We start from the raw sequence: 22789 nt of genomic DNA, 5'->3' as shown, positions 1-22789 counted from the left end.
GGCTCAGGTATAAAAAATGGGGCAATGCTAGTGCAGTATACAGCCGAGCAAGGATAAACCGGTTGAAGCTGAACTTCGTTGCAACCAATCTGCTGTATGCAAAACCGGTACGCTTTTCGAGATGTTGAATTAATAGCTGTCGTGTGTGTCTCAGCGTTTTACCAATTGGTAGTCCAAGATAAATGATGTGATCTGCTGGCTTAATACTTGTCTGTCCAAGGTCTATGGTAGGCGGGACTTGGTTTTCGGGCCAATTAAACAGTAATACCTCTGATTTTGCAGCGTTAAATTCTAGGCCTATCGCAGCATATTGCTTTTGAAAAATAGCAAAATTGCATTCGATGCCACCAATATTCCGGCTCATATTTAAAATATCGTCAGCATAACAAAGAAGAGAAAGGTCAACACCATCCAGAACACACGTTATTTGGTAATTTTCCTGTGCTGGAAGAACACTGTTATTAAAAGCCGGGGCAGAAGTAGGAGCACCTTGCCGGTTGCCTTTTCGTACTGGGACGGTTGGGTAAATTTCCCTTATATTCTTCTCGGGCGAAACAACTTTTATTTGTGCCTGGAGGTTTTCATACATGTCCTTTAATGGCATTATGACATCTCGTTGGACGCCTCTCTTTCCCATTTCTAGAATAATTTGGTCGTGGATAAGGGAATCAAACGCACGCTTGACATCATGAATACCGATCGCGACCGACTCGCCTGAGCTTTCAGCGTCAATAAGGACAGAAGCCACGACGCTTAGCGCATGGCCACACCCAAAACCAGATTGAAAGCCAAATTGGGAGGGTGGTGCGTAACATTCCTCATTTATTTCTTTAATTATAAGTAGCTTAAAAATTTTGCAAAAAGTTGTTGATATAGTAATGGGTCAAAAAGACGTACATTCATCCAGGGGTTTCCCCTTTTTTGGCACAGGGGTAAGGGACCCTATGCAAAAATTACTGGGAACGACACCTTGCACAAAAATCATCTGAAAAAGCAGGGCAAGGTGCTGAATGAGCATTGAAGATGGGTTTTTTAAATGAAGAGCAGAAATTCCATCAGCACCACGTGACTTTTCTTTTTAATGCGACGGAGCACGTTCTGAACCTCGGATACCGACACAGTAACGTCAGAACGGTCGGTGCTTGATAGGAAATTATGCAGCTCTGCCTTGTATTTTGCGCTAAGAGTCGGACAGGGGGATTTAAATTCTTGTTCGTAATAAGTACTCCAAGATTCAAGGGAAATTGAAGATGCAGCAAAATTCGGCTTTCTTTCGGAAAGAGTCTTCCATATAAGGTCAGGATTTCGTAGAGCATCTTCAGAAGACTTAGCAATTACATTAGACCGGTGGAGAGCCAATTGTTTTCCAAACTTTCTTTTTGTAAGGAGTCTAACGGCATTTACAACCCCACTTCTCGGCCGTCCACACTCCTTCCAAACAGAAAGCCATAATTTTGCCTGGTTGCATGCATTAACTAGGCCAGCATTTTGCGACCAACCTGAAACTTGCGTACCAGTCTTAATTTTCTTTATGGGAACAGCAGCTTCCTCAGCTGAGCGAAGAGCGTGTGTAATTTGGGCGGCATATATATCAAGTTCAAGTCGGGCCTCGTTCAGTTCAATTTGTCGTGACTGGATCAGAAGGTTAAATGGGGTTTTAATTTTAGCTAAAATTTCATCCGAAACTTGCATGTAAACCGACGTATTAACATTATTCCAATCCCGTATTTGTGTCCATTTTTTTGTAGTTTTTGCTGCGTTATTTTGGTGTGGATGCTCAGATTGTGTAGCGGGAGGTGTGATTTGCAGTTCTATTGAAAAATGGTCAGAAGTAAGAGTTGTGTCAGACACCCGTACTGAAGTAGGGAGTAGGTCATTAGAGCAAATAACATGGTCTAAATTAGAAGTACTTCCTGTGTTGTGTATGTATGTAAAATTTTGTTTTTTTTCTAAAATGGTAAATGTATCATCTAGGAGACCATGTACCATACTTTCACGATCACCGGTAAAAAGCGCGTTAGTTTCAGTAAATTCAGCACTCATAGGACAGTTAAAATCACCTAATATTACACAAGGCAATCTTTCTAATCGGATTTTGCTAAGACATTCAGCTAATTTACGTAAACTTAGCACAAGTTCGGAAAGAGATGCATTATCATGATAGTCGGTTGGCAAGTATACGTTCACAACAACAAAATTACACACTTGAACAGCTAGAATGTTTTGCGTTGAAAAAAACAACTTTGATTCAACATCGTTACTAATATACGTCACGAGACCCCCGGAGGGCCTTCCTTGGTCCTTTTTTCTGACAGCAGGCACAACATACATGTTATTAGCACGGAAAATGTCCAGTTGACCTACAGAAATAGGAAGAGCAAAGTGCTCTTGGATACACACAATTTGATTGCTTTTTAGCATTTCACAAACTATTGGGTGCCTTTCTGCGAAATTCCCATTCATATTCCAAGATAAAATGTTCATTGAGTAGCACGGGCAAGCCTATTAGCTTTTGAGTTTGCGTTTGCAGGTTTATTTGCCGAGCAACGGACGCTGTCGCAAGAATGTCCACTAGTGTTGCAGCTTATGCAAAAAAGCAGTTGTTTACAGGGATTGAGACGATCAGATGTATGTTCTACAGATCCACATCTGGAACATTTGGGCTGATTGGTGCACTCGGATGCTAAATGACCGACTGTATGACACGAGTATCATCGTCTTGGAGTGAACACGAATACTTCGGCGGGTAGTTTTTCGTAGTGCACTTTAATGGAGTTGCGGACGAAGATTTCGAGCTCGTGTCGCGACTCAAAATAAACTTTGAACACACGAGAGGATCCATATTGCATAACTTTTGTAGCACGGGGGATAAGTTCGTGCAATGACTGCTCATTCAGGTCTTCAGGGACACGCTTGAGTACACCAATATAGCTCGGTGAGCGTACGGACGCAGTAACACCACATTTATCACTTTTCAGTGTTGAGGCAATTGCATCAGCAGTTTTCTTAGATTTCACCACTAGTTTCCAGTCACCATTCATTTTACGAAGCTCACTTATTTCCTCGCTGTTCGGACAGACCTTGTCAATAAATTCCTTTCGCGCACTAGGTGTATTTAAGCTGTCAGGTAATTTTTTGAGGACAACAGCGTAACTGGGCCGGAGGGGGGGGCTCCTCCGCGGGTTATGTATTTTCAGTTATGTTTCAGTTATATATTTCAGTTATACTTATTAACTAAAAACTAATCAGTAAAAATTCATGGTTGCATACAGCATTAACTTTGTCGATCTGCACATATTCAGTTGAAAAGGATAATTCTTGCATAATATAAGCTGTAGAGAATTTAGGTACTGGAAAAACACAAGTTATAAGAAAAAAGAGAGCAGGTCCACCTCCCCCTGGCCAGCTTCCGAATTATACAGGGTCTTTGTGACGTGTAATTTAAGACCAATCTTGTTAATTTCAGTTGATTTTTTTACCCTATCACATAAGAACTATGAAAAAGACAAATTTAGCCGGTTGTTACTTATGTTGGACCCATTCTTAGCTTGAGCCTTGTCGCAATACGTTTTATTGTCTTTCTAAGCACAGACACATATATCAAGGGCTCTAAGGACTTCTAAAAAGGGGAAATACTGAAATATTTTTTCTACTTTTTTACCAGGATTTTAGTTTTATTCTCTGTTTTACGTTTTCATGTTTAGGGAATTTTCAGTTATTATATCAAATTCATTATTGTTGTTCAATAGGTTTACCTTCAACCCCTATGAGCGGAGTAAGATGAGACAATGGTCGCTTTCTAGGGGCCTGGTGATTTTCACTTTCACCTTTTGTGCTTTCGTTTTCCAGAGCAAAATTATCGAGAGCGTTGTTCAAAAAGAATCCTGATTTTGCAAACAGTTTTGAACCAAACAGAGAAGTTAGACTCCTAAAGATATACACATACGTTAAAATATATTCTAAAAAAAAATTTACAATTTTAAAATATAATTGTAAAATACAAAGCTGTAAAATATAAAAAGCATATCGCATACCGGTAACTATTTTCAGTAGTTGAGTATATTTGGTCCTATCATACTACTTACTACTACTAACAACTCACCATAGCACCAAGCCGGCTGAAGCCAACAGAGCTACGAACGCTCTTCCTCCATCCATATCTATTCGAAGCCTCCCTCTTTACACCATCCCAAGAAGTTCCCATTTCCCTATAAATCTTTCTTTATATTAATTAAAAAAAACTTTTTCCCATAAAACAAGTTTTTTAAAAAAAAGGAAAGGACTCCATTAAATCAAAAACGTACAAAAATAGAATCAATTAAACTACCAAGCATACAACTACCACAACTCAGTAGGCCTATAAATAAATAAATACCCCCCAACACAACAAGAAATTAGAATAAACCACAGAGTCAAACTCAAAGCGAGCAGAGAATAATATGAGGAGGGTTCTAAACCACATGCTCTCTAAAAGTAAGAATATAATTTCTGCTTCACTGAAAAAATTCAAATTAATTTACAGAAAAAAAATGTGTACTATCAGTTTAATCCACATATACTGAAATTTATTCCTTAAAATCTTAATCAATTTTTATTTCTTAAAGTTATAAAAATGAAAAAATTTAAAAGAATTTTTTTGATTTCCAGAACTTTCAACTAGGTTGAACAAAATGGCTATCTGAAAATTTTGATTAGATGTGTTTGGGAAAATGATGGGCGTGGAAGGGGTGTTAGTTGCCTTCCAATCACTTTGGGCTATTACCGATTCCAATCAAATAAGCCCTTCCAATTTCCAATCGAATGAGCCCTTTTCCATGTTTCTACGACAACTCCTTCGATACGAACTGCCCTGGTCTAAAACCAACCAAAAATACATTACGCCAACATCATTCTTTATTTAGGCAGCGCTACTGCAAGACTGGGGACCTTGCGGTCAACTCTATTCCTACTTGAGGAGTGGCGTTCATCATTAATGGTATAGCCAAAGAAACGACACAGCATTTCCACGGGATTCTGACTAATGAACAATTCTTCTGCGATTTGTCTGTTTTGGAGGTCGTCCTTAGGCTGAAAAACCTCTTCCCTTCTTGTCTATTTACTATGGGCTTTCTCCCCATAGTAGCATAATGTTTGTAGGCATGAATATATAATGAGTCGGAGGTAATAGGCTTGAGATTGTCTATGCAGGATTACGACTCTTGAGGATAGAAGAGCATCGCCAAGTGTTGAAAACCATGTTGTGACCAAGATGGGCCCAGGATTGCACAAAGGCTCCATTCATAGAGGTCCCAGGGACTTCTTGCTGTCCGGTTCTAAACCGGCTTAAGTACTTCGGTGCATACTTGAGAAGATATGTGATCCCCGTCCACTGGTATCCGGGATCATTGCTTTTCCTGAGGCGAAAATAATTTTCAATCATTTAAAGAACATGAAAATTGGAACTTGGAATTTTACGACGTTAAAAAAATGACTGTTGTATCAACAGTTTGACTGACGAATTCAGACGATTCGAACTGGACTTATTAGGAGTTTCAGAAACTCATATCCAAGGGGTAGGAAGTATGAAATTAGGTGATACAGAATTTGTTTACTCAGGTAGGAAGGATGGAGTACATAGACAGGGAGTAGGGCTCATGATGAATAAGAAAGATCCTAAGTCTTGTTTATGCTGGGAAGGTATTAATAATAGAATACTAATTGCTCATTTTATGACTAAATAGTTCATAGTATCAGTTATAGCAGCATATGTCCCTGTAGAACCGACTGACAGATATACTAGTGACTCAGATGAACTTTACTTACAGTTACAGAAGCAAATAGACAGGGTTCCAGGTAGAAATATGATGTATTTTACTGGGAGATTTTAACACCCAGGTTGGTAGAAATGGGGATAGATGGTACCCTAGCCTAGGTAAATTTGGTGTAGGAAAAGAAAACAGTAATGGATACAGACTTTGGCAATTTTGTAGGTATAACAATCTAGTTATATTCAATACGGTGTTTGGTCATAAAATGGCTCATAAGTTAACATGGTATTCACGTGATGGTAATACAGCAAACCTTATTGATTATTTTATAGTAAACCGAAGACTGGCAGGATCAATAAATGATATTATGGTATATAGGAGTGCTTTTACTGATGTTAAGGATGAGAGTCACCATTCAGTAGTGTCAAGGGTTAATTTAAAGCTGAAATAGTGGAAGGGTAACTACCTTTCTCGAAGTTATGATATTGTTACACTCCATGATGAGAATTTGAGAGAAACTTTCCAGGAACAGTTGAATACTAAATTTCCGAGTTTAAAATTTGATAATGTGGAAGATGGTTGGAATAATTTTAGAAAAATAATTTGTGAAGTTGCTGAAGGTGCCTTAGGGAAGAAAGCTAGAACTGCAGCAAAAAATATTAGTGAAAAAGCTTTATGTTTGATAGAAAGGAGAAAGGAGAATTCCAGTTTGGTACAAGAATTACCTTAGTGATAGATCATATGAAAACAAAAGGAATGTAAAGAAAGTGGAGAAAGCATTAAAATATGAACTAAGGAGGTGTGAAATAGAGGCCATGGATAAAATTTCCGAGGATCTGGAAGATGCAGCTAGACGGCATAATAGTAAAATATTGTACTGTCCCTCTCAACAAATTGAGAGGGAGTAGTCAATGCGGACTTGGCCCAGTTAAAGATAGGAATGGGGCCGGAATTAGCGACAAGGAAAAAACTAAATAGAGATGGGTCGAACATTTTGAGAATTTGCTTAAGCGAGACAGAGTTGAAGGAAGAGATATAGAGGAAGATGAAAAAGTTTGTGATACCTTGGATGTGCATGAAGATTTTTTTTGTGAGGAGGAATTAGCGACAGTACTAAAAGGACTAAAAAATAATAAGGCTCCAAGTGCTGATAGGGTGGTAAATGTTTCTTAAATATGATGGCTCTGAGGTTAGAACTAAGTTATTGAAGATTATGAATATGATTTTTGAAAAAGGGGAAGTACCTAACGATTTTAGGAAAGCTTTATTCAAGCCACTTTATAAGAAAGTTGATAAAAGTGAGCGTGGTAATTATCGAGGCATTAATCTGGTCTCTGTAGATAGTAAATTACTTAGTAATATGATATTTTTTAGACTGATAGATGCCGTAGACAAAGTTTTAAAATAAGGACAATGTGGTTTTAGAAAAGGTAGAGGATATGTCGGCCAAATTTTCACTCTTAGGTTAATAATTGAGAAGTGCCTGAGTTGTCAAACACCTTTGGCCCTCAGTTTTATAGATTATGAGCAAGCGTTCGATTCTGTTGATAGAGGAGCTTTAGTAAAGGTTTTATCCTTGTATGGTATACCAGACAAATACATTAAAGTGATAAGTGCTATGTACGAGAATAACACTGCTGCGGTTAAGGTAGGAAATGAGGTAAGCAGCAGGTTTTGTATTGAATCAGGAGTTAAGCAGGGTTGTGTTCTATCCCCCTTTATATGGATCATTTTGATGGACTTTGTCTTAAGGAGCACAGAAAAGGTAATGGGAGACCACGGAATCAAATGGGGAGGAAAAAGGATCCTGGACTTAGATTATGCTGATGATTTAAGCATCCTAGATGAAACTGTGGGCAAAATGAATGAAGTTTTAGAGGTTTTGCAAGTTCATAGCTAGAATAGGTTTGAAAATTAATGTTAAAAAGACTAAGTCACCAGGGCTAGGATTAAGTGAAGATGAAAGGGTGACGTTGGGTAGTGAAAATATTGATCAGCTGGACAGTTTCACCTACCCTGTAATTATTATTAGTAAAGACGATGGGAGTGGTAAAAACGCTAAAAGCAGAATAGCCAAGGATCAGGGTGTTTTTTCACAGTTAAAACAAGTTTGGAAGAATAGGAAAATAAGTCTGCAAACCAAGATAAGAATATTGGAAGCTACAGTGATGACAGTGGTCAAATATGGCTCTGAAGCATGGGCTCTCCGAAAAGCGGATGAAGATTTGCTAGATGTTTTCCAGAGAAATTGGTTAAGGATTGTTCTGGGTACACGGCTGACTGACCGTATTTCAAACAATAGGCTATACGAAAAATGTGGTTCAATACCTCTCTCTAGGACTATGATGAAAGAAAGATTGATATGCCTAAGGTGCATTGTGTGGATGAAAGATGGCAGAATACCCGCGAATGTTCTTTTCGGTAAAAGGTCTAGGGCTAAACGGAAAGCAAGTCATCCTTGTCTGGGGTGGGAGAATGTAATAGAGAAAGATTTAACGGAAACGAGAACTGCATGGGCGGGTGTAAATACGGAGGCTTTGAATAGATTGGGATGGAGGAGGAGCGTGCGTAGCTGTGTTGGTCTCAGGCGGCTTGGTGCTGCGGTGAGTTGTTAGTAGTTAGTAGTAGTAGTAGTATTGCACTGTCTATGATAATAAAGTGTACCATAAAGTAAATTTGGTCCCATAATAATGTGAACCGAACAGTAAGGAAAGGTTTCGTTTTTTTCCCAATCCTGATCTAAAGTCTAAAGGTCATCTAAATGTCACACCAAATCCCGCACTTTGTGAACAGCTTCGAGCCAAAAAATAGGTCATAAAACAAAAAAAGAACAACAAAAAAACATATCAAGCAAAATAGAAAATTAAAAAAGGAGGGAAAATCGCCTCTTGCTGAAAAATAACCTCATTTGGTATTCTGTTGTTTTTTTTAGCACTGCCTGAAAATCGCCCTTGTCTTTTTTTTCTTTTCTTTTTTTGAAAATTTTTTTCTTATTAGTTATGTTTTCATCTTTTGTTTTTGCCGTACATCATCCATATCCAGTTTTATCTCAGATCGTATTTGCAAACAAGTAGGAAAAAAGTATGCATAGAATATACTACAGTCAAAAGACATTGAAAAGATACGTTCAAACAAGTTAATTTGGTACTACGAAATGTGTTATTTTGAATGCTATGGAAAAATACCTTAACACAACGCCTCCTACCTACAGCTTAAACCCCTTGATTAACTGCAATAAAAGAATAATAAGATCTTCAAGAAGGCCAAGACTCAAATGGTTGTTTGTACAGAAGGCCAAGTTGTTAGCATTAGTATACTACTAATGCTAACAACTCATCATTATACTGAGTCATGGGAGATCAATACAGCCGAGCACGTTCCCATCCCACCTTTTTTCACTCAATTCGAGAACATCCGGCTTTTCGTCTGGCCTCTACTGGATTAACAAGACTCAATTTTGACCCCAATAGTACTTTGTCCATAATATACGACTCATTTATAGTAAACTCTCTCTTTTCTTGTAGGCCTAGAGAGAGGGATTAAATGGCCCATCCTCTTGTTTCATATACAGTTTGGAGACAACACCAAAGATGTTGTATAACAATTTCTATGGAACTTATATTTACAACCCCTATTATAGCCTAAACACACTCTATCAATCGGTTTGATAAGGCTTCAAAGATATTTTCTCTCTCTACCGCAGCAATCAACTCACCGCAGCACCAAGCCGCCTGAGGCCAACACAACTACGCACGATCCTTCTCCACCCCAATCTATTCAAAGCCAACCTTTTTACACCCGCCCACGAAGTTTCCATTTCCTTTAAATCTTTCTTTATGACGTCCTCCTATCCCAGACGTGGACGACCTGCTTTCCGTTTAGCCCTAGATGGTTGGCCGAAAAGAACAATCTTCGGCAATCTGTCATCCTTCATCCGCACAACGTGCCCTAAACACCTCAACCTTTCTTTCATTATAGCCCTAGAGAGGGGTATTGAACCACATTTTTCGTATAGCCTATTGTTTGAAATGCGGTCAGTCAGCCGGGTACCTAGAACGATCCTAAAGCAATTTCTCTGGTAAACATCTGGCAAATCTTCATTCGCTCTTCGGAGCGTCCATGCTTCAGAGACATATTTGAGCACTGTCATTACTGTAGCTTCTAATACTCTAATCTTGGTTTGTAGACTTATCTTCCTATTCTTCCAGACTTTTCTTAACTGTGAAAAAGCACCCTGAGCCTTGGCTATTCTATTTTTAACATCTTCACTGCTCCCACCATCTTTACTAATAATACTACCAAGGTAAGTGAAGCTGCCCACCTGATCAATCTTTTCATTACCCAAAGTCACCTTTTCATCTTCACTTATTCCTAGCCTTAGTGACTATCTTCCAAACATTAATTTTCAAACCAATTCTAGCACCCTGAACTCGCAAAACCTCTAAAACTTCATTCATTTTGCTCACACTTTCATTTAGAATTCTTAAATCATCATCATAATCCCCAGTCCAGGAGACTTTTTCCTCCCCATTTTTTTCCGTAGTCTCACGTTGCCTTTCCTGTGCTCCTTAAAACAAAGTCCATCAAAATGATCCATATAAAGGGGGATAAAACACTGCCCTGCTTAACTCCTAATTTAATACAAAACCAGCTACTAACCTTATTTCCTACCTTAACCGCAAAAGTGTTATTCTCGTAAATAGCACTAATCACTTTAAGGGATTTGTCTAGTATATCATACAGGGATGAAGCCTTTACTAAGGCTCTTCTGTCAACAGAATCTAACGCTTGCTCATAATGTATAAAACTGAGGACCAAAGGTGTTTGAAAACTCAGGCACTTCTCAATTATTAGCCTAAGAGTGAAAACTTGGTCGACACATCCTCTATCTTTTCTAAAACCGCACTGCTCTTCTCTCAAAAATTTGGCTATCACATCTCTTAGTCTAAAACACGTCATATTATTAAGGAATTTACTACCTGCAGACACCAGATTAACGTCTCGATAGTGGTCACACTCTGTCTTATCACATTACTTTCATTGTGGTTGAATAAAAATTTTTCTGTAACTGTAATGTCCTTCCCTCTTTTCAAAAATAATCAGCTTAATCTTCAATAGCCTATTTCTAGCCAAAGTCCCACCATATTTGAGAAACTCACTTACCACATATTCAGCACCAATATACTTATTATTCTTTAACCCTTTTAAAACTGCTTCTCATTCCACCCCACAAAACAAATCTTTCTTCACATCTAAAGGATCACATAGTTTTTCATTTTTCCTTATCGCTAATTGCGACCCCATTCCTATCTTTAACTGGGACAAGTCCGGATTGACTACTCCCTCTCAATTTGTTAACGTGCCAGTACAATATTTTACTATTATGTCGTCTAGCTGCATCTTCCAGATCCCCGGCAATTTTATCCATGGCCTCCACTTCACACCTCCTTAGTTCATATTTTAATGCTATCTCCACTTTCGTTACATTTCTTTTGTTTTCATATGATCTATCACTCAGATAATTCTTGTACAAGTCCTTTCTCCTTTCTGTTAAACATAAAGCTTTTTCACTAGTATTCTTAGCTGCAGTTCTAGCTTTCTCCCCAAATACACCTTCAGGAACTTCACAAATTATTATTCTAAAATTATTCCAACCATCCTCCAAATTATCAAATTTTAAACTCTCAAGTTTAGCATTCAACTGTTCCTGGAAAGTTTCTCTCAAATTCTCATCCTGGAGTCTACCATCATCATAACTTCCCGGGAGGTATTTACCCCTCCGATATTTCAGTTTTAAATTAACCCTTGACACTACTAGATGGTGATCTTTACTTTTAACATCAATAACAGCACTCCTATATACCCTAGTATCTTGTATTGATCCTGCCAATCTTCGGTTTACTATAATATAATCAATAATGTTTGCTGTCTTACCATCAAGTCAATACCATGTTAACTTTTGAGCCATTTTATGTCCAAACAACATATTGGGTATAACAAGATTTTTATACCTAAAAAGCTAGAAAAGTCTGTATCCATTACTGTTTTCTTTTCCTACACCAAAATTACCTAAGCTGGGATACCATCTATCCCTATTTCTACCAACCTGGGCGTTAAAATCTCCCAGTAATAACATCATATTTCTACCTGGGACCTTGTCTATTTGCTCCTTTAACTGTAAATAAAATTCATCTTAGTCACTAATATCTCTGTCAGTCGGTTCTACAAAGGTATATACTACTATAACTGATACCTTGAACTTTTTAGTCATAAAATGAGCAATTAGTATTCTATTATTAATACCTTCCCAGCCTAAACAAGACCTAGCAGCTTCCTTGTTCATCATGAGCCCTACTCCCTGTCTATGTACCCCATCCTTCCTGCCTGAGTAAACAAATTCTATATCACCTAATTTAATGCTTCCTACCCCTGGGATATGAGTTTCTGAAACTCCAAATAAATCCAGTTCAAATCGTCTGAATTCGTCAGAATATATTTTATTGCAATCGGTTTTCGTCACTGACAGCCAACAGAAACCTTTTTCTCTAACCCGGATTGTTTTCATTGGCTGTCAGTGACGAAAATCAAATGCCATCGATTCCAATACACTCTGTTGAACGCGCATTTTTTTTTTTTGTTTTTTTTTTTTCAAGATATTTAGGAGTTTATAATTTTTCGAAGATACATTTTATCCTGTTTCCATACTCACAGACGTAATTAGGAAATAGACCTTTTGGAATCAGTTTTTTTTACCGTATTCTATAGGTCTAAGAAACATTTTTTTAAGCAAAGAAATTGTCTTTATTAAAGACCAATGAATTTAAACGTTCTTCTGGAAACTACCGATGTCGAACTTGTCGATGTCGATGTCGAACTTATGCAGTTCTTAACTGTCTGATTGTTAATGCAGTTTTGATAGTTTTTGAACGTTTTCTTAGGTGGCAGCTGTTTGCCACACTGAGGATCTATGCTTAGGGACTAATAAAATATATGGTAACAATCTTCATGTAAAAGTAAAAATTTCCTAAACTGCAATTAGCAATGGTTTATGTTTATTGGAACGTGGTAGTCAGTAAGTCAAGATATGTTCATTTAAAGTCAAAACCATGTTATAACTGGTAGGTATCTGGTATTTCACCTTAAAATACCCAAGTTTCATTATATTTTGCCCAAAACCCTCAACCCTCTTTACCTCAAAGCTAAACCTCAAAGCTTTACCTCAAAGCTAAATCAAATACCAAATTCAGATTTTTTCAATCCATTACGAACATCTGTTTATTCTCAAGTTTTTATTATTAAGAATTTCGTTACTAGTTCAAACCAACGAAGGAAATATTGTAAAACAATCAGTCTCAGGTCGGCAGCAGGACAAGGAAGAAGGAGAATAATTATAATGGAAATCTCGCCTACACAGAACAAGGCATCCTCAGTGCTAAATGAATTTATATAATAGACCACTCTAAAATCAAATATCTATATATTACTACATGAAGACAAAAATGGTAATTAAGTCATACCTATGACAATTTAAGCAATTTCATCCCCGTTTCTGAGAATTTAGTCAACTCCATAGTCAAAATTTTTTAAATGTCTACAGATTTTTTGTTTCTTATAAGATAAAAAGAATTCCGACTCTTAAACGTTACTCCTACAAAACCTTGGGAATATTTCCCTACATTTCAATTGTCTGGGACTATATAAAATAAATAATTATAAGCAACAATAAAAGTCAACAAATTGAATTCCAGTTTTTAGGAATTCATACACGATTAACTCGACTATCCAAAATCCATAAAATGAGAATTCCAGTTAGTAGGTTACGAAATCACAAATACAATATAACTAGAAAAGAAAGGCAAGCATACGTTACTGAAATGGCGATAGTCTCATCTGCATCAACAGCAACCACAACAGAACCAATCTGACTTTTCAAACTTTCAGAAAGTGTTTCAAAAATCGGTCCAACGGAATCGTCTCGTATCTGATCAGCAACTATTCGGCCATTGGTTCGATTTACCATGCTCTCAACCAATGAGATAGATTCGTTATTGAGTAAAGGGTCACCTGCAAAGATCAAGTTCGTCTCTACAAACTGATAAGTGAGATATATGTCCAAACGAGTGTGACACTTTGGAGGGGAAAACGTCACTAAGAAATTCTAGAAATTTTGTGTAGTACAATCTTGAGGAATTTTCTTAGAATGTCCTAAACGCTTGAAATTTTATCTAAAAAAAATAAAACGATATATCGCCATGCCTGTACCCTTAGACAGGGAGTGAAGAGAAATGAATTTGAAGGACCGCCTCTCCCAAATAGATTTTGGCCAAAAAATACACTTCCCTTTTAACCCTTTCCGTACTCCTAAAACATCCCACTCCTATATGTATTATGTAACGAATTATGCTTCATATTTAATGGTGACTTCAGATTTTGTAGATATCTGTAAATTGGGCACCAAATACAGTTTGCTTTAAGTCATAGCGCAGCAGTATACAGTTACTCAATGGTGTTGGTGTTATAAAGGACAGGGTTGCCATTCATGATATTAATGCACCATTTTAAAGTGCCTTTATGAGCTCTGACACATTGCTTCTTATGCACTTTTTAACCAATATGTTGTACTGTTTTCTGACCTACCTCAAAGTGTCTTCAAATTTGATACGGGTATAGTCCCTAGTCCCATATGTTTACAATAAGCTTATTTGTAATTATGATACTTTTATTTGCATTATAAAACACTAGACCGCTTTAGTCCTCAATTTTGTAAATTATAAACAGCTATTTTATTTTACCGATAGAAAATCACATGTGAAAATCCCGTCTTCATATAGCATACCTTATATAGGTGGGTTTATATAGATAAGTCCGTTAAAGTGATTATAGCTAAGGTAATAATTATGTTGCGGTTAAAATAGAAAGTGAGGTTAGTGGTTGGCCCAGAGTTGAGTCTGGAGTTAAACAGGGTTTTATCCTTTCCCTGTTTAATTTTATTATTTTTATAGACTTCGTCCTAAAGGACACAGCACAGGCTATGGGAGAACATGTATGAAATGAGAAAATAGAAATCTTCTAAACTGAGATTAGACAGATAAATTGAGTGTCTTAGAAAAACTGCTAGTGAAAGGACTGGATTTTTGGAGGTTGTGAGACTTCGGGGTGGAAGCATTGCCGTGAAAATCAATGTTATGAAGACTAGTTCACTTGAACAAGAAAGAAGCATAGAGATACTTGCAGGTGGAGGGCTAGGGCGTTACGGCGTGAGATCTGAGCTACGGACAGTTTGGAGTCATTTTATTTGTCTTACTTATAATTACTTTTCTTTGTAGAGGCTTAAACGCAACAAATGATTCAAATTGCATCTTTACGGCACAGCGTTTTATTCCTCACAGTGCCTTCTTAAATCAATAAAGGTCCAATTTTCCTTATTTTCCTGGGGCTGGAGTGTATTTACGTTATTGCTCAATTTTTTATTACAAGGTACTGAAAAGTGACTATTTTTTTGTAGACCAGTTGTAGCCAAAGGTACACACTTGTTCATTTTTTTAAATAGTGGCTTCAAATTTTTATATACCAACTTTGATGGAAATCAAGCAGAATTTATGAAATATATTCTTATCGTTTTATGATTAGTACACAGGCCTAACAATAATTCTGACATGGGTATACATCTGAGCCTATATGTTTCACTAAGTTCTGAAATATTTTTCTCCCGAAACAAAGACCGTTTCAGTGAGGTCACTGAATAAAAACGTCAAGTCTGACATTTTGTTGTCGGGCCATTTCTTTGTTTACTGCCACGAATATGAATATTTGGTAAATTGGTATAACTTTGATGCTAAACAACAAAATTAACTGATTGATATTTCATGACATGGACACAAAATTGGTCAAACTTTATTGGAAAATGATTGCTAAGATAAAAAAAAATAGCAAAAGAGGGAAAAATAGAAAAAGAAAGAAAATAAATTCCAAAGTTAAAATTGACTTTATTCTAGTAAAATGGGATTCCAAAAATGGAAAAAGCCACTTCCTTTATTGGCACGCTAAACTAATTTTGCCCCGATACTCGTCATTTACTAAAAGGCCAGTGATAGAGTAAATATTAGACCTCCAGGGCCATATCCAGGATTTTTTCCGGTGGGGGGGAACTAAGAAACGCATCAAACGTTTTTTTTATTCATTTTTGTTACATTTTTGGTGCGACAAACTTTTTATGGGGGGGGGGGAATTCAAACCCCTAACTCCCCCCTGGATATGACCTTGCATAAGCCCCCTTTGGGATCTGCAACGATTTGTTGGATCTATGGATCAGGTGACGATTATGTATTATTACTCAAAAAATGATAATTTTCACAACTATTAAGCGCCAATGACGGCAATGACGCAATTAAGGCAATGACGCAAAAATCTCAAATGTACTCTCTTAGTTTCTTTTGTTGGGGTCGCTTTTGCCACTTGTTTCTTTTTTTTGCTAAATGCCACGATGAGCATGTATGCGGCTTGAACGTACAACAAGTATAAGTAAGCAATTAAGCATAGGAAGAGAGAGTTTTCTCAACATTTATAAAGTTTCATGGCGTCATTATAAGACAACACACCACTAATCCTGTAAATTAAATTCTTTGATTTTTTTTTAATTATGTGTTCCACCTCCTCTGGAAGCAGCTAATCGAAGACTCGGTTGGGATAATCCCTGCTGGGATGATCAGTTCACAATGTGACAATGCGTGGGAAAAATTCTCTTTTGAAAACTACCGATGGGTCCTTCCCTGCGTTAGGTGGTCACGGTGAGCAGGATTATGTCGGTTGACTGGGATCGGTAACATGCTTACCGGAGGTTGCTGCTCCTCTGTGCAATAGCTCCTCTGCTGATGGTGAATACACTTGTATAGCATTGATATGGACACCAAGTCAAGACGCTCTTGTAATGGTTAAATGGGATTGGTAACATGCTTACCGGAGGTTGCCGCTCTGATTTCTCGATTTATGGATATTAAATATGGTCCGGCAGGAGCGTCTGGCTTGGTGAACATTAAACGGTCCTGTTACATTTAGCTGAGCTTTAAGCATGCGTCGCGAGAGTTTTCAAGCCCGAAATCGGGAGAGCCTATTCGGGATAGCCCGGAATCGGAAGAGGCTACGGGAGACCCGTAAAATGAACAAACTGTTACCAAATTTTGGGGGAAAACAATTAGAAATTACGATTGAAAGTAACTAAAGTTAGAAAAATAAATAAAATCCCCTTCTCTTTCAAAATGAATGCAATTTTTTCTTATTATTCATTCAACGCTTTTAGACATTGGAGTGGCTAATTCAATTCCAATGTGGTAATCCCAGTTTGACAAATGTTTTAATCGTTCAGAAGGATTAAAAATGAGCGTTTACAACTGTTAGATATTTTATTAAGATTAATTAAAAAAAAACTTGCCGAAAAATATGTTTTTTGAAGAAAAGTAAAAGCCATTTTAAACTTATGCTCAGCAGATACAAATACCTTTTGAAATTCAAATTCAAAACGACCAGAAATTACTATTAAAGAATAAATTAAAACCAAAACGAACAGAAATTAAATAAACAATCATAGAAAAAACATGCAACAAGTAATAATATAAATGAATAAATAGATCTTAAAGTGAGTAATGCTTAGATTGAATATGAATATCAAGCTTAAAACGAAAAAAAATATTTTCCTATTGAAGTATAAATGAAATTAAATAAACAATCAATGCAAACAAACATACAATAGATACTAATGTAAATTAACAAACAAATCTAAAAACGAGTGGAACAGGAAATAAATATGCAAATCAAGCTTGAAAAAGACAAAAATCACTACAAACAAGTGTTTGGGTATAACCTCCTTCTCTCACTATAAATATTTAAAACCTACAGTGTCATTAGCGCTTCACTGAACACCAATTTTTTGACAGATATTCTATTTTGTACTTGATATTGAAAATTAACATTAAAATCATAATAACATTTTGAACTGATGAGCTTTCAGCAATTAATATCATTATACATCAAATATTCAGTTTAATTTATTAGCTTTTTTTAAAGTTGTTATAGACGAATATAGTTTCCCTACAAACAAGTGTTTGGATACTGTATCCTTTCCTAACTGTAAATAAAAACCAAAAGCCTTCTGTTTCATTGGCGCTTAACAGAAAACGAATTATATTACAAATATTTTCTTTTCAAGTTCATACAGCATTGAAAATAAAAAAACATTCACCGTGAAAGAAATTCTTGAACTGATGGATCTTTCAACAATTAATATCATTATACATAAAATATTCAATTTGATGTTGTTTATACTTTCCAAGACTGTTCAAGACGCATATAGTTTTCAGTAAAGTGCCAATGACGCAGTAGGTTTTAGACTTTTACAGTGAGAGGAGGTCATACCCAAACTCTTGTTTGTGGTGATTTTCGTTCGTTTAAAGCTTGATTTGCATATTCAATTTAAGTTTGACTCGTTTTAAGATTTATTTATTAATTTACATCAATATCTATTGCAAGTTTGTCTGCATTGAATGTTCATTTAATTTTTGTTCGTTTTAAGTTTCATTTATACTTGAATAGCAAAATATTTTTTTTCGTTTTAAGATTGATATTAATATTAAATCTAAGCATTACTCGTTTTAAGATTTATATATTCATTTATATTATTACTTGTTGTATGTTTTTGCTGTGATTGTTTATTTAATTTCTGTTCGTTTTGGGTTTCATTTATTCTTTAATAGTAATTTCTGGTCATTTTGAGTTTGAATTTTAAAAGGTATTCGTATCTGCTGAGCTTAAGTTTAAAATGGCTTTTACTTTTCTTTGAAAATTTTTTTCGGAAAGTTTTTTTTTACTAATTTTTGTTCGTTTTTGATAGCAAAAAATTTCAAGTTTTTAAAAATTCCTTATTTCAAAATTAAACTTAAAAAAAAATCAAATATTCATCAAAGTAACAAAAATTATATCAAAGTAACAATATCAAACTGAGAAAATGGGTTTGTATCAACCTCGGAGTTTTTTTAATCTGATCTTCGAACTATTTTTAGCGAAATTGCTATCTTAAAAGTTTTATCGAAGTAGATTAGGGAAAAGGGGTAGGGGAGGACTAGATAAAGCTTGGGTCTCTTTTGACTCTTTAAAAGTGAACTAGAACTTTCTATTTTCAATCAAATGAGCCATCTCTGAAGTTTATACGAGCATCACTTCTATAAGAACCATATATAGCTCCAGAGTAAAACTTACAACGCCTTTACCTGAGCCCTGGGGGGTTGTGTTAACCACGGAGTTTTAATATCTGATGTTTGAACTATTTTTAACAAAACGGTCACCTGAAATTTTCATCGGTTGGGTTTATCCATCCGATACACCCAAAGGCGTGGAGGGCGGGAGGGGCTAGTTGCCATCTGATCTTTTTTCACTCTGAGAAAATGAACTACAACTTTTAATTTCCATTCAAATGAACCCTCCAAGAGCGGATCCAGGATTTTTGTTCGGGGGGGGGGGTTACTAATTTTCGAAACGGTTTTCGACTAATTTTACTAATTTTTACTAAGGTTTTACAAATTTTCGATTAATTTTTGACTCGGTCAAAAATTTCGGGGGGAGGGGGTTCAACCGAGTAACCCCCCCCCCCTGGATACGGCCTTGGAACCCTCTCTGAAATTTATACGAGCATACCTTCCATAAGAACCATATATGCCCCCAGAGCAATACTAACAACGCCTGCCCTGGCCCGGACGGGGGGGGGGGGTGTCAACACAAGAATTTTTCTTATCTGATCTTTGAACTATCGAAATGACCATACGCAAAGGAGTTTTTGTTATATGATCTTTGAACTATTTTTAACAAAATGGCTACCTCCAATATTTTATCAGATGTATTTGGGGAAAAAGGGCTTGGGAGGGGGGATGGAAGTTGCCCTCTGATCACTTTTGACTCTTAAAAAGGGCACTAGAACTCTCGATTTCCAATCGAATGAGTCCCCTTTGAAGTTTATACAACGATCCGTTCTATATGAAGCGTCTGTGGAAAAAAAAAACAAATGGAGTGTGGCGGGGGGCTAGCTACCCTTCATTTACTTTTGACTCTTAAAAAGTGAATTAGAACTCTTAATTTCCAATCAAATTAACCCTCTAGGAATTTTAAACCAACATCCCTTCCATAGCAACCATATATGTCCCCAGGGCATAACTTACAACGCCTACTTCCGGGCCCTGGGGGGCTGGGTCGACACCAGAATTTTTTGTTATCAGAACTTTGAACTATTTTTAACAGAATATCTGTCTCAGAATTTTTATCTGATGCATTTAGGGCGTGGAGGAGGGGGGCTAGTTGCCCTCCGATCTCTTTTGACTCTTAAAAAGTGAACAAGAACTTTCAATTTCAAATCAAATGAGCCCTCTCCGAAGTTTATTCGAGCATCCCTTCCATAAGAATTGTATATGACCCTGCGAAATTACTCAAAATACCTGCCTCCGGGCCATAGCGGGTTCCGTCGACACAGGAATTTTTCTTATCTGACCTTTGAACTATGTTTAATGAAATGGCTATTATAAAAATTTTTATCGGATGGGCTTCAAAAATTTTATCGGATGAACTTTCAATTTCCAATCAAATGAGCCCTCTCTGAAGTTTATACGACAATGTTGTCTATACAAAACCTTATATGCCCCCAGGGCATAACTTACAACCCTTGCCCTGAGGGTTGTGGGGGAGTTGTCATCCTCAAAGACCTAATTTCCAGAACTTAAAACTACGTTTAATAAAATGGCTGTCTCAAAATTTTGATTGGATGTAGTTGCCCTCAAATCACTTTTGACTATTAAAAAGGGCACTAGCCCTTTGAATTTCCAATCGAATGAGCCTTTTTTGAAGTTTCTACGACACCGCCTTCTATAAAAACCTTATATGCCCCCAGGGTAGCACTTGCCTTGAGGGTTGTGGGGGAGTGTCCTCCTCAAAAAAATATTTTCTATCAGGAAATCAACTACGCTGAACCAAATGGCTATATCAAAATTTTGATTGGATATTTTTGGGGGGGGTGATGGGCGTGGGGGAGGGGGGGGGGGGGTCAAGTTGCCCTCCAATCACTTTCGACTATTAAAAAGAGCACTAGCTCTTTGAATTTTCAACCGAATGAGCCTTTTTTGAAGTTTCTACGGCATCGCCCTCTATAGAAGCCTTATATGCCCCCAGGGCATAACTTAAAACCCTTGCCCTAAGAGTTGTGGGTGAGTGTCCTCCACAAAAACATATTTTCTATCTGGAAATCAACTACGCTGAACAAAATGGCTATCTTAAAATTTTGATTGGATGTATTTGGGGGAACGATGGGCGTAGGGGGGGGGGCTAGTTGCTCTCCTATCACTTTCGACTATTAAAACGAGCAATAGCCCATTGAATATCCAATCGAAAGAGCCTTTTTTTAAGATTCTACGACAACGCCTTCTATAAAAACTTTATATGCCCCCATGGCATAATTTAAAAGCCTTGCCCTGAGGGTTGTGGGGGATTGTCCTCCTCAAAACATATTTTCTATCTGGAAATCCACTACGCTGAACAAAATGGCTATCTCAAAATTTTGACTGGATGTGTTGGGGGAATGATGGGCGTGAGGGGGGGGGCTAGTTGCCCTCCAATCATTTTCGAATATTAAAAAGGGCACTAAAACTCTCGATTTCCAATCGAATAAGCCCCCTTTTAAGTTTATACGACGACCCCTTCCATATGAAGTGCCTCTGGGAAAAATAATAATAATAATAAATAAATAATAAAACATTGGAGCCGTATGGCCTTTACTATAGGCAACGCTTGTAGCGTTGCCTCTGATAAGAAGTATTAGGCCGTACCCAGAAAGAGGCTTCCATTTTGTACCATCCCAGACTGTGGCCTTTTTTTTGTCTCTAAAACAAGAAATGAATAACAAAAACCTACGTAACAAAAATGAATAAAAACAAATTTTTTATGCGTTTTTAATGCTGTTCGTACCCCCCCCCTCCTTACAAAAGTCCTGGATGCGCCCTTGAAACCAACAAACCATCCAAATTTCATACCTTTTCTAAAAGTTAGTTCAATTCTAATTCATATCTTACCGATTAGGGAAAACTGTCCTCTTGCTAGTTTGATAGCTTCATTCATTCTATGAATTTCTAAAACATTATCCACTGCTTCATAATTTCGAAGTATATTTAATATCGAAAGTAGTTCCGGACCTCCACTGGGTACATTGGCAGTCATGTAAGTAATACCATCTGAAGTTAGGGTTAATGGTTTTTCTTCATACCCTTTATATGATGAAAGATCAGCTTCAGTGAAAGAGATGCCGTACTGTTGAAAACTCTGAACGATGCTACGGGCTAAAGTGCCACTATAAAAAGCTAAAAAAAATAACGTATATATATAATTTATAATATATATATATATATATATATATATATATATATATATATATATATATATATATATATATATATATATATATATATATATATATATATATATATATATATATATATATATATATATATATATATATATATATATATATATATATATATATATATATATATATATTTAATGTATATATATAGATGGAAGAAAACATTCTTCCGTGGGCAAATTTGTTGCACCAGAAATCTAAAAGATATTCATAACCTTGTGTAAAAGAAATGAGATTACTAAGGGCAAATGTTCCACAATAAAAAGCTAAAAAAGACTAACATTAGTCCAGACATTCCACTATGGGCAAATTGTCCATAATAAAAAACTAAAACAGATTAAAATTAAATCCAGACATTCCGCTAGGGGCAAATTGTCCACAATAAAAATCTAAAAAATATTAACATTAGTCCAGACATTCCACTATGGGCAAACTATCTACAATAAAAAGCTAAAAAAGATTAAAATTAGCCCAGACATTCCGCTATCGGCAAATGTTCCACAATAAAAATCTAAAAAAGATTAAAATTAGTCCAGACATTCCACTATGGGCAAAGTGTCCATAATAAAAAGCTAAAAAAGATTAAAAATAAACCCAG

At 36.5% G+C, this 22789-nt stretch overlaps 1 protein-coding gene across 2 annotated transcripts in view; it reads right to left on the bottom strand.

The window, feature by feature from the left end:
- LOC148944802 (glutathione hydrolase 7-like) overlaps nucleotides 1-22789 on the bottom strand; it is a 115335-nt gene that overhangs the window by 27184 nt on the left and 65362 nt on the right. For both annotated transcript variants that reach the window (XM_089100213.1, XM_089100214.1), the window contains exons 6-8: nucleotides 21845-22129; nucleotides 13613-13811; nucleotides 3756-3928 (exon numbers count right to left, since the gene is read on the bottom strand). In XM_089100213.1, the coding sequence (XP_088956339.1) occupies nucleotides 3756-3928; nucleotides 13613-13811; nucleotides 21845-22129 (657 nt within the window). The remainder of the gene's footprint in view (nucleotides 1-3755; nucleotides 3929-13612; nucleotides 13812-21844; nucleotides 22130-22789) is intronic.

Source organism: Artemia sp. Qi Xiang Cuo, chromosome 14 (assembly GCF_049724085.1).
Source record: "Artemia sp. Qi Xiang Cuo chromosome 14, ASM4972408v1, whole genome shotgun sequence".
NCBI classification, from domain to species: Eukaryota; Metazoa; Arthropoda; class Branchiopoda; order Anostraca; family Artemiidae; genus Artemia; species Artemia sp. Qi Xiang Cuo.
Note: the sequence above shows the minus strand (reverse complement) of the source record. Positions and strands in the feature narration are given on the sequence as shown.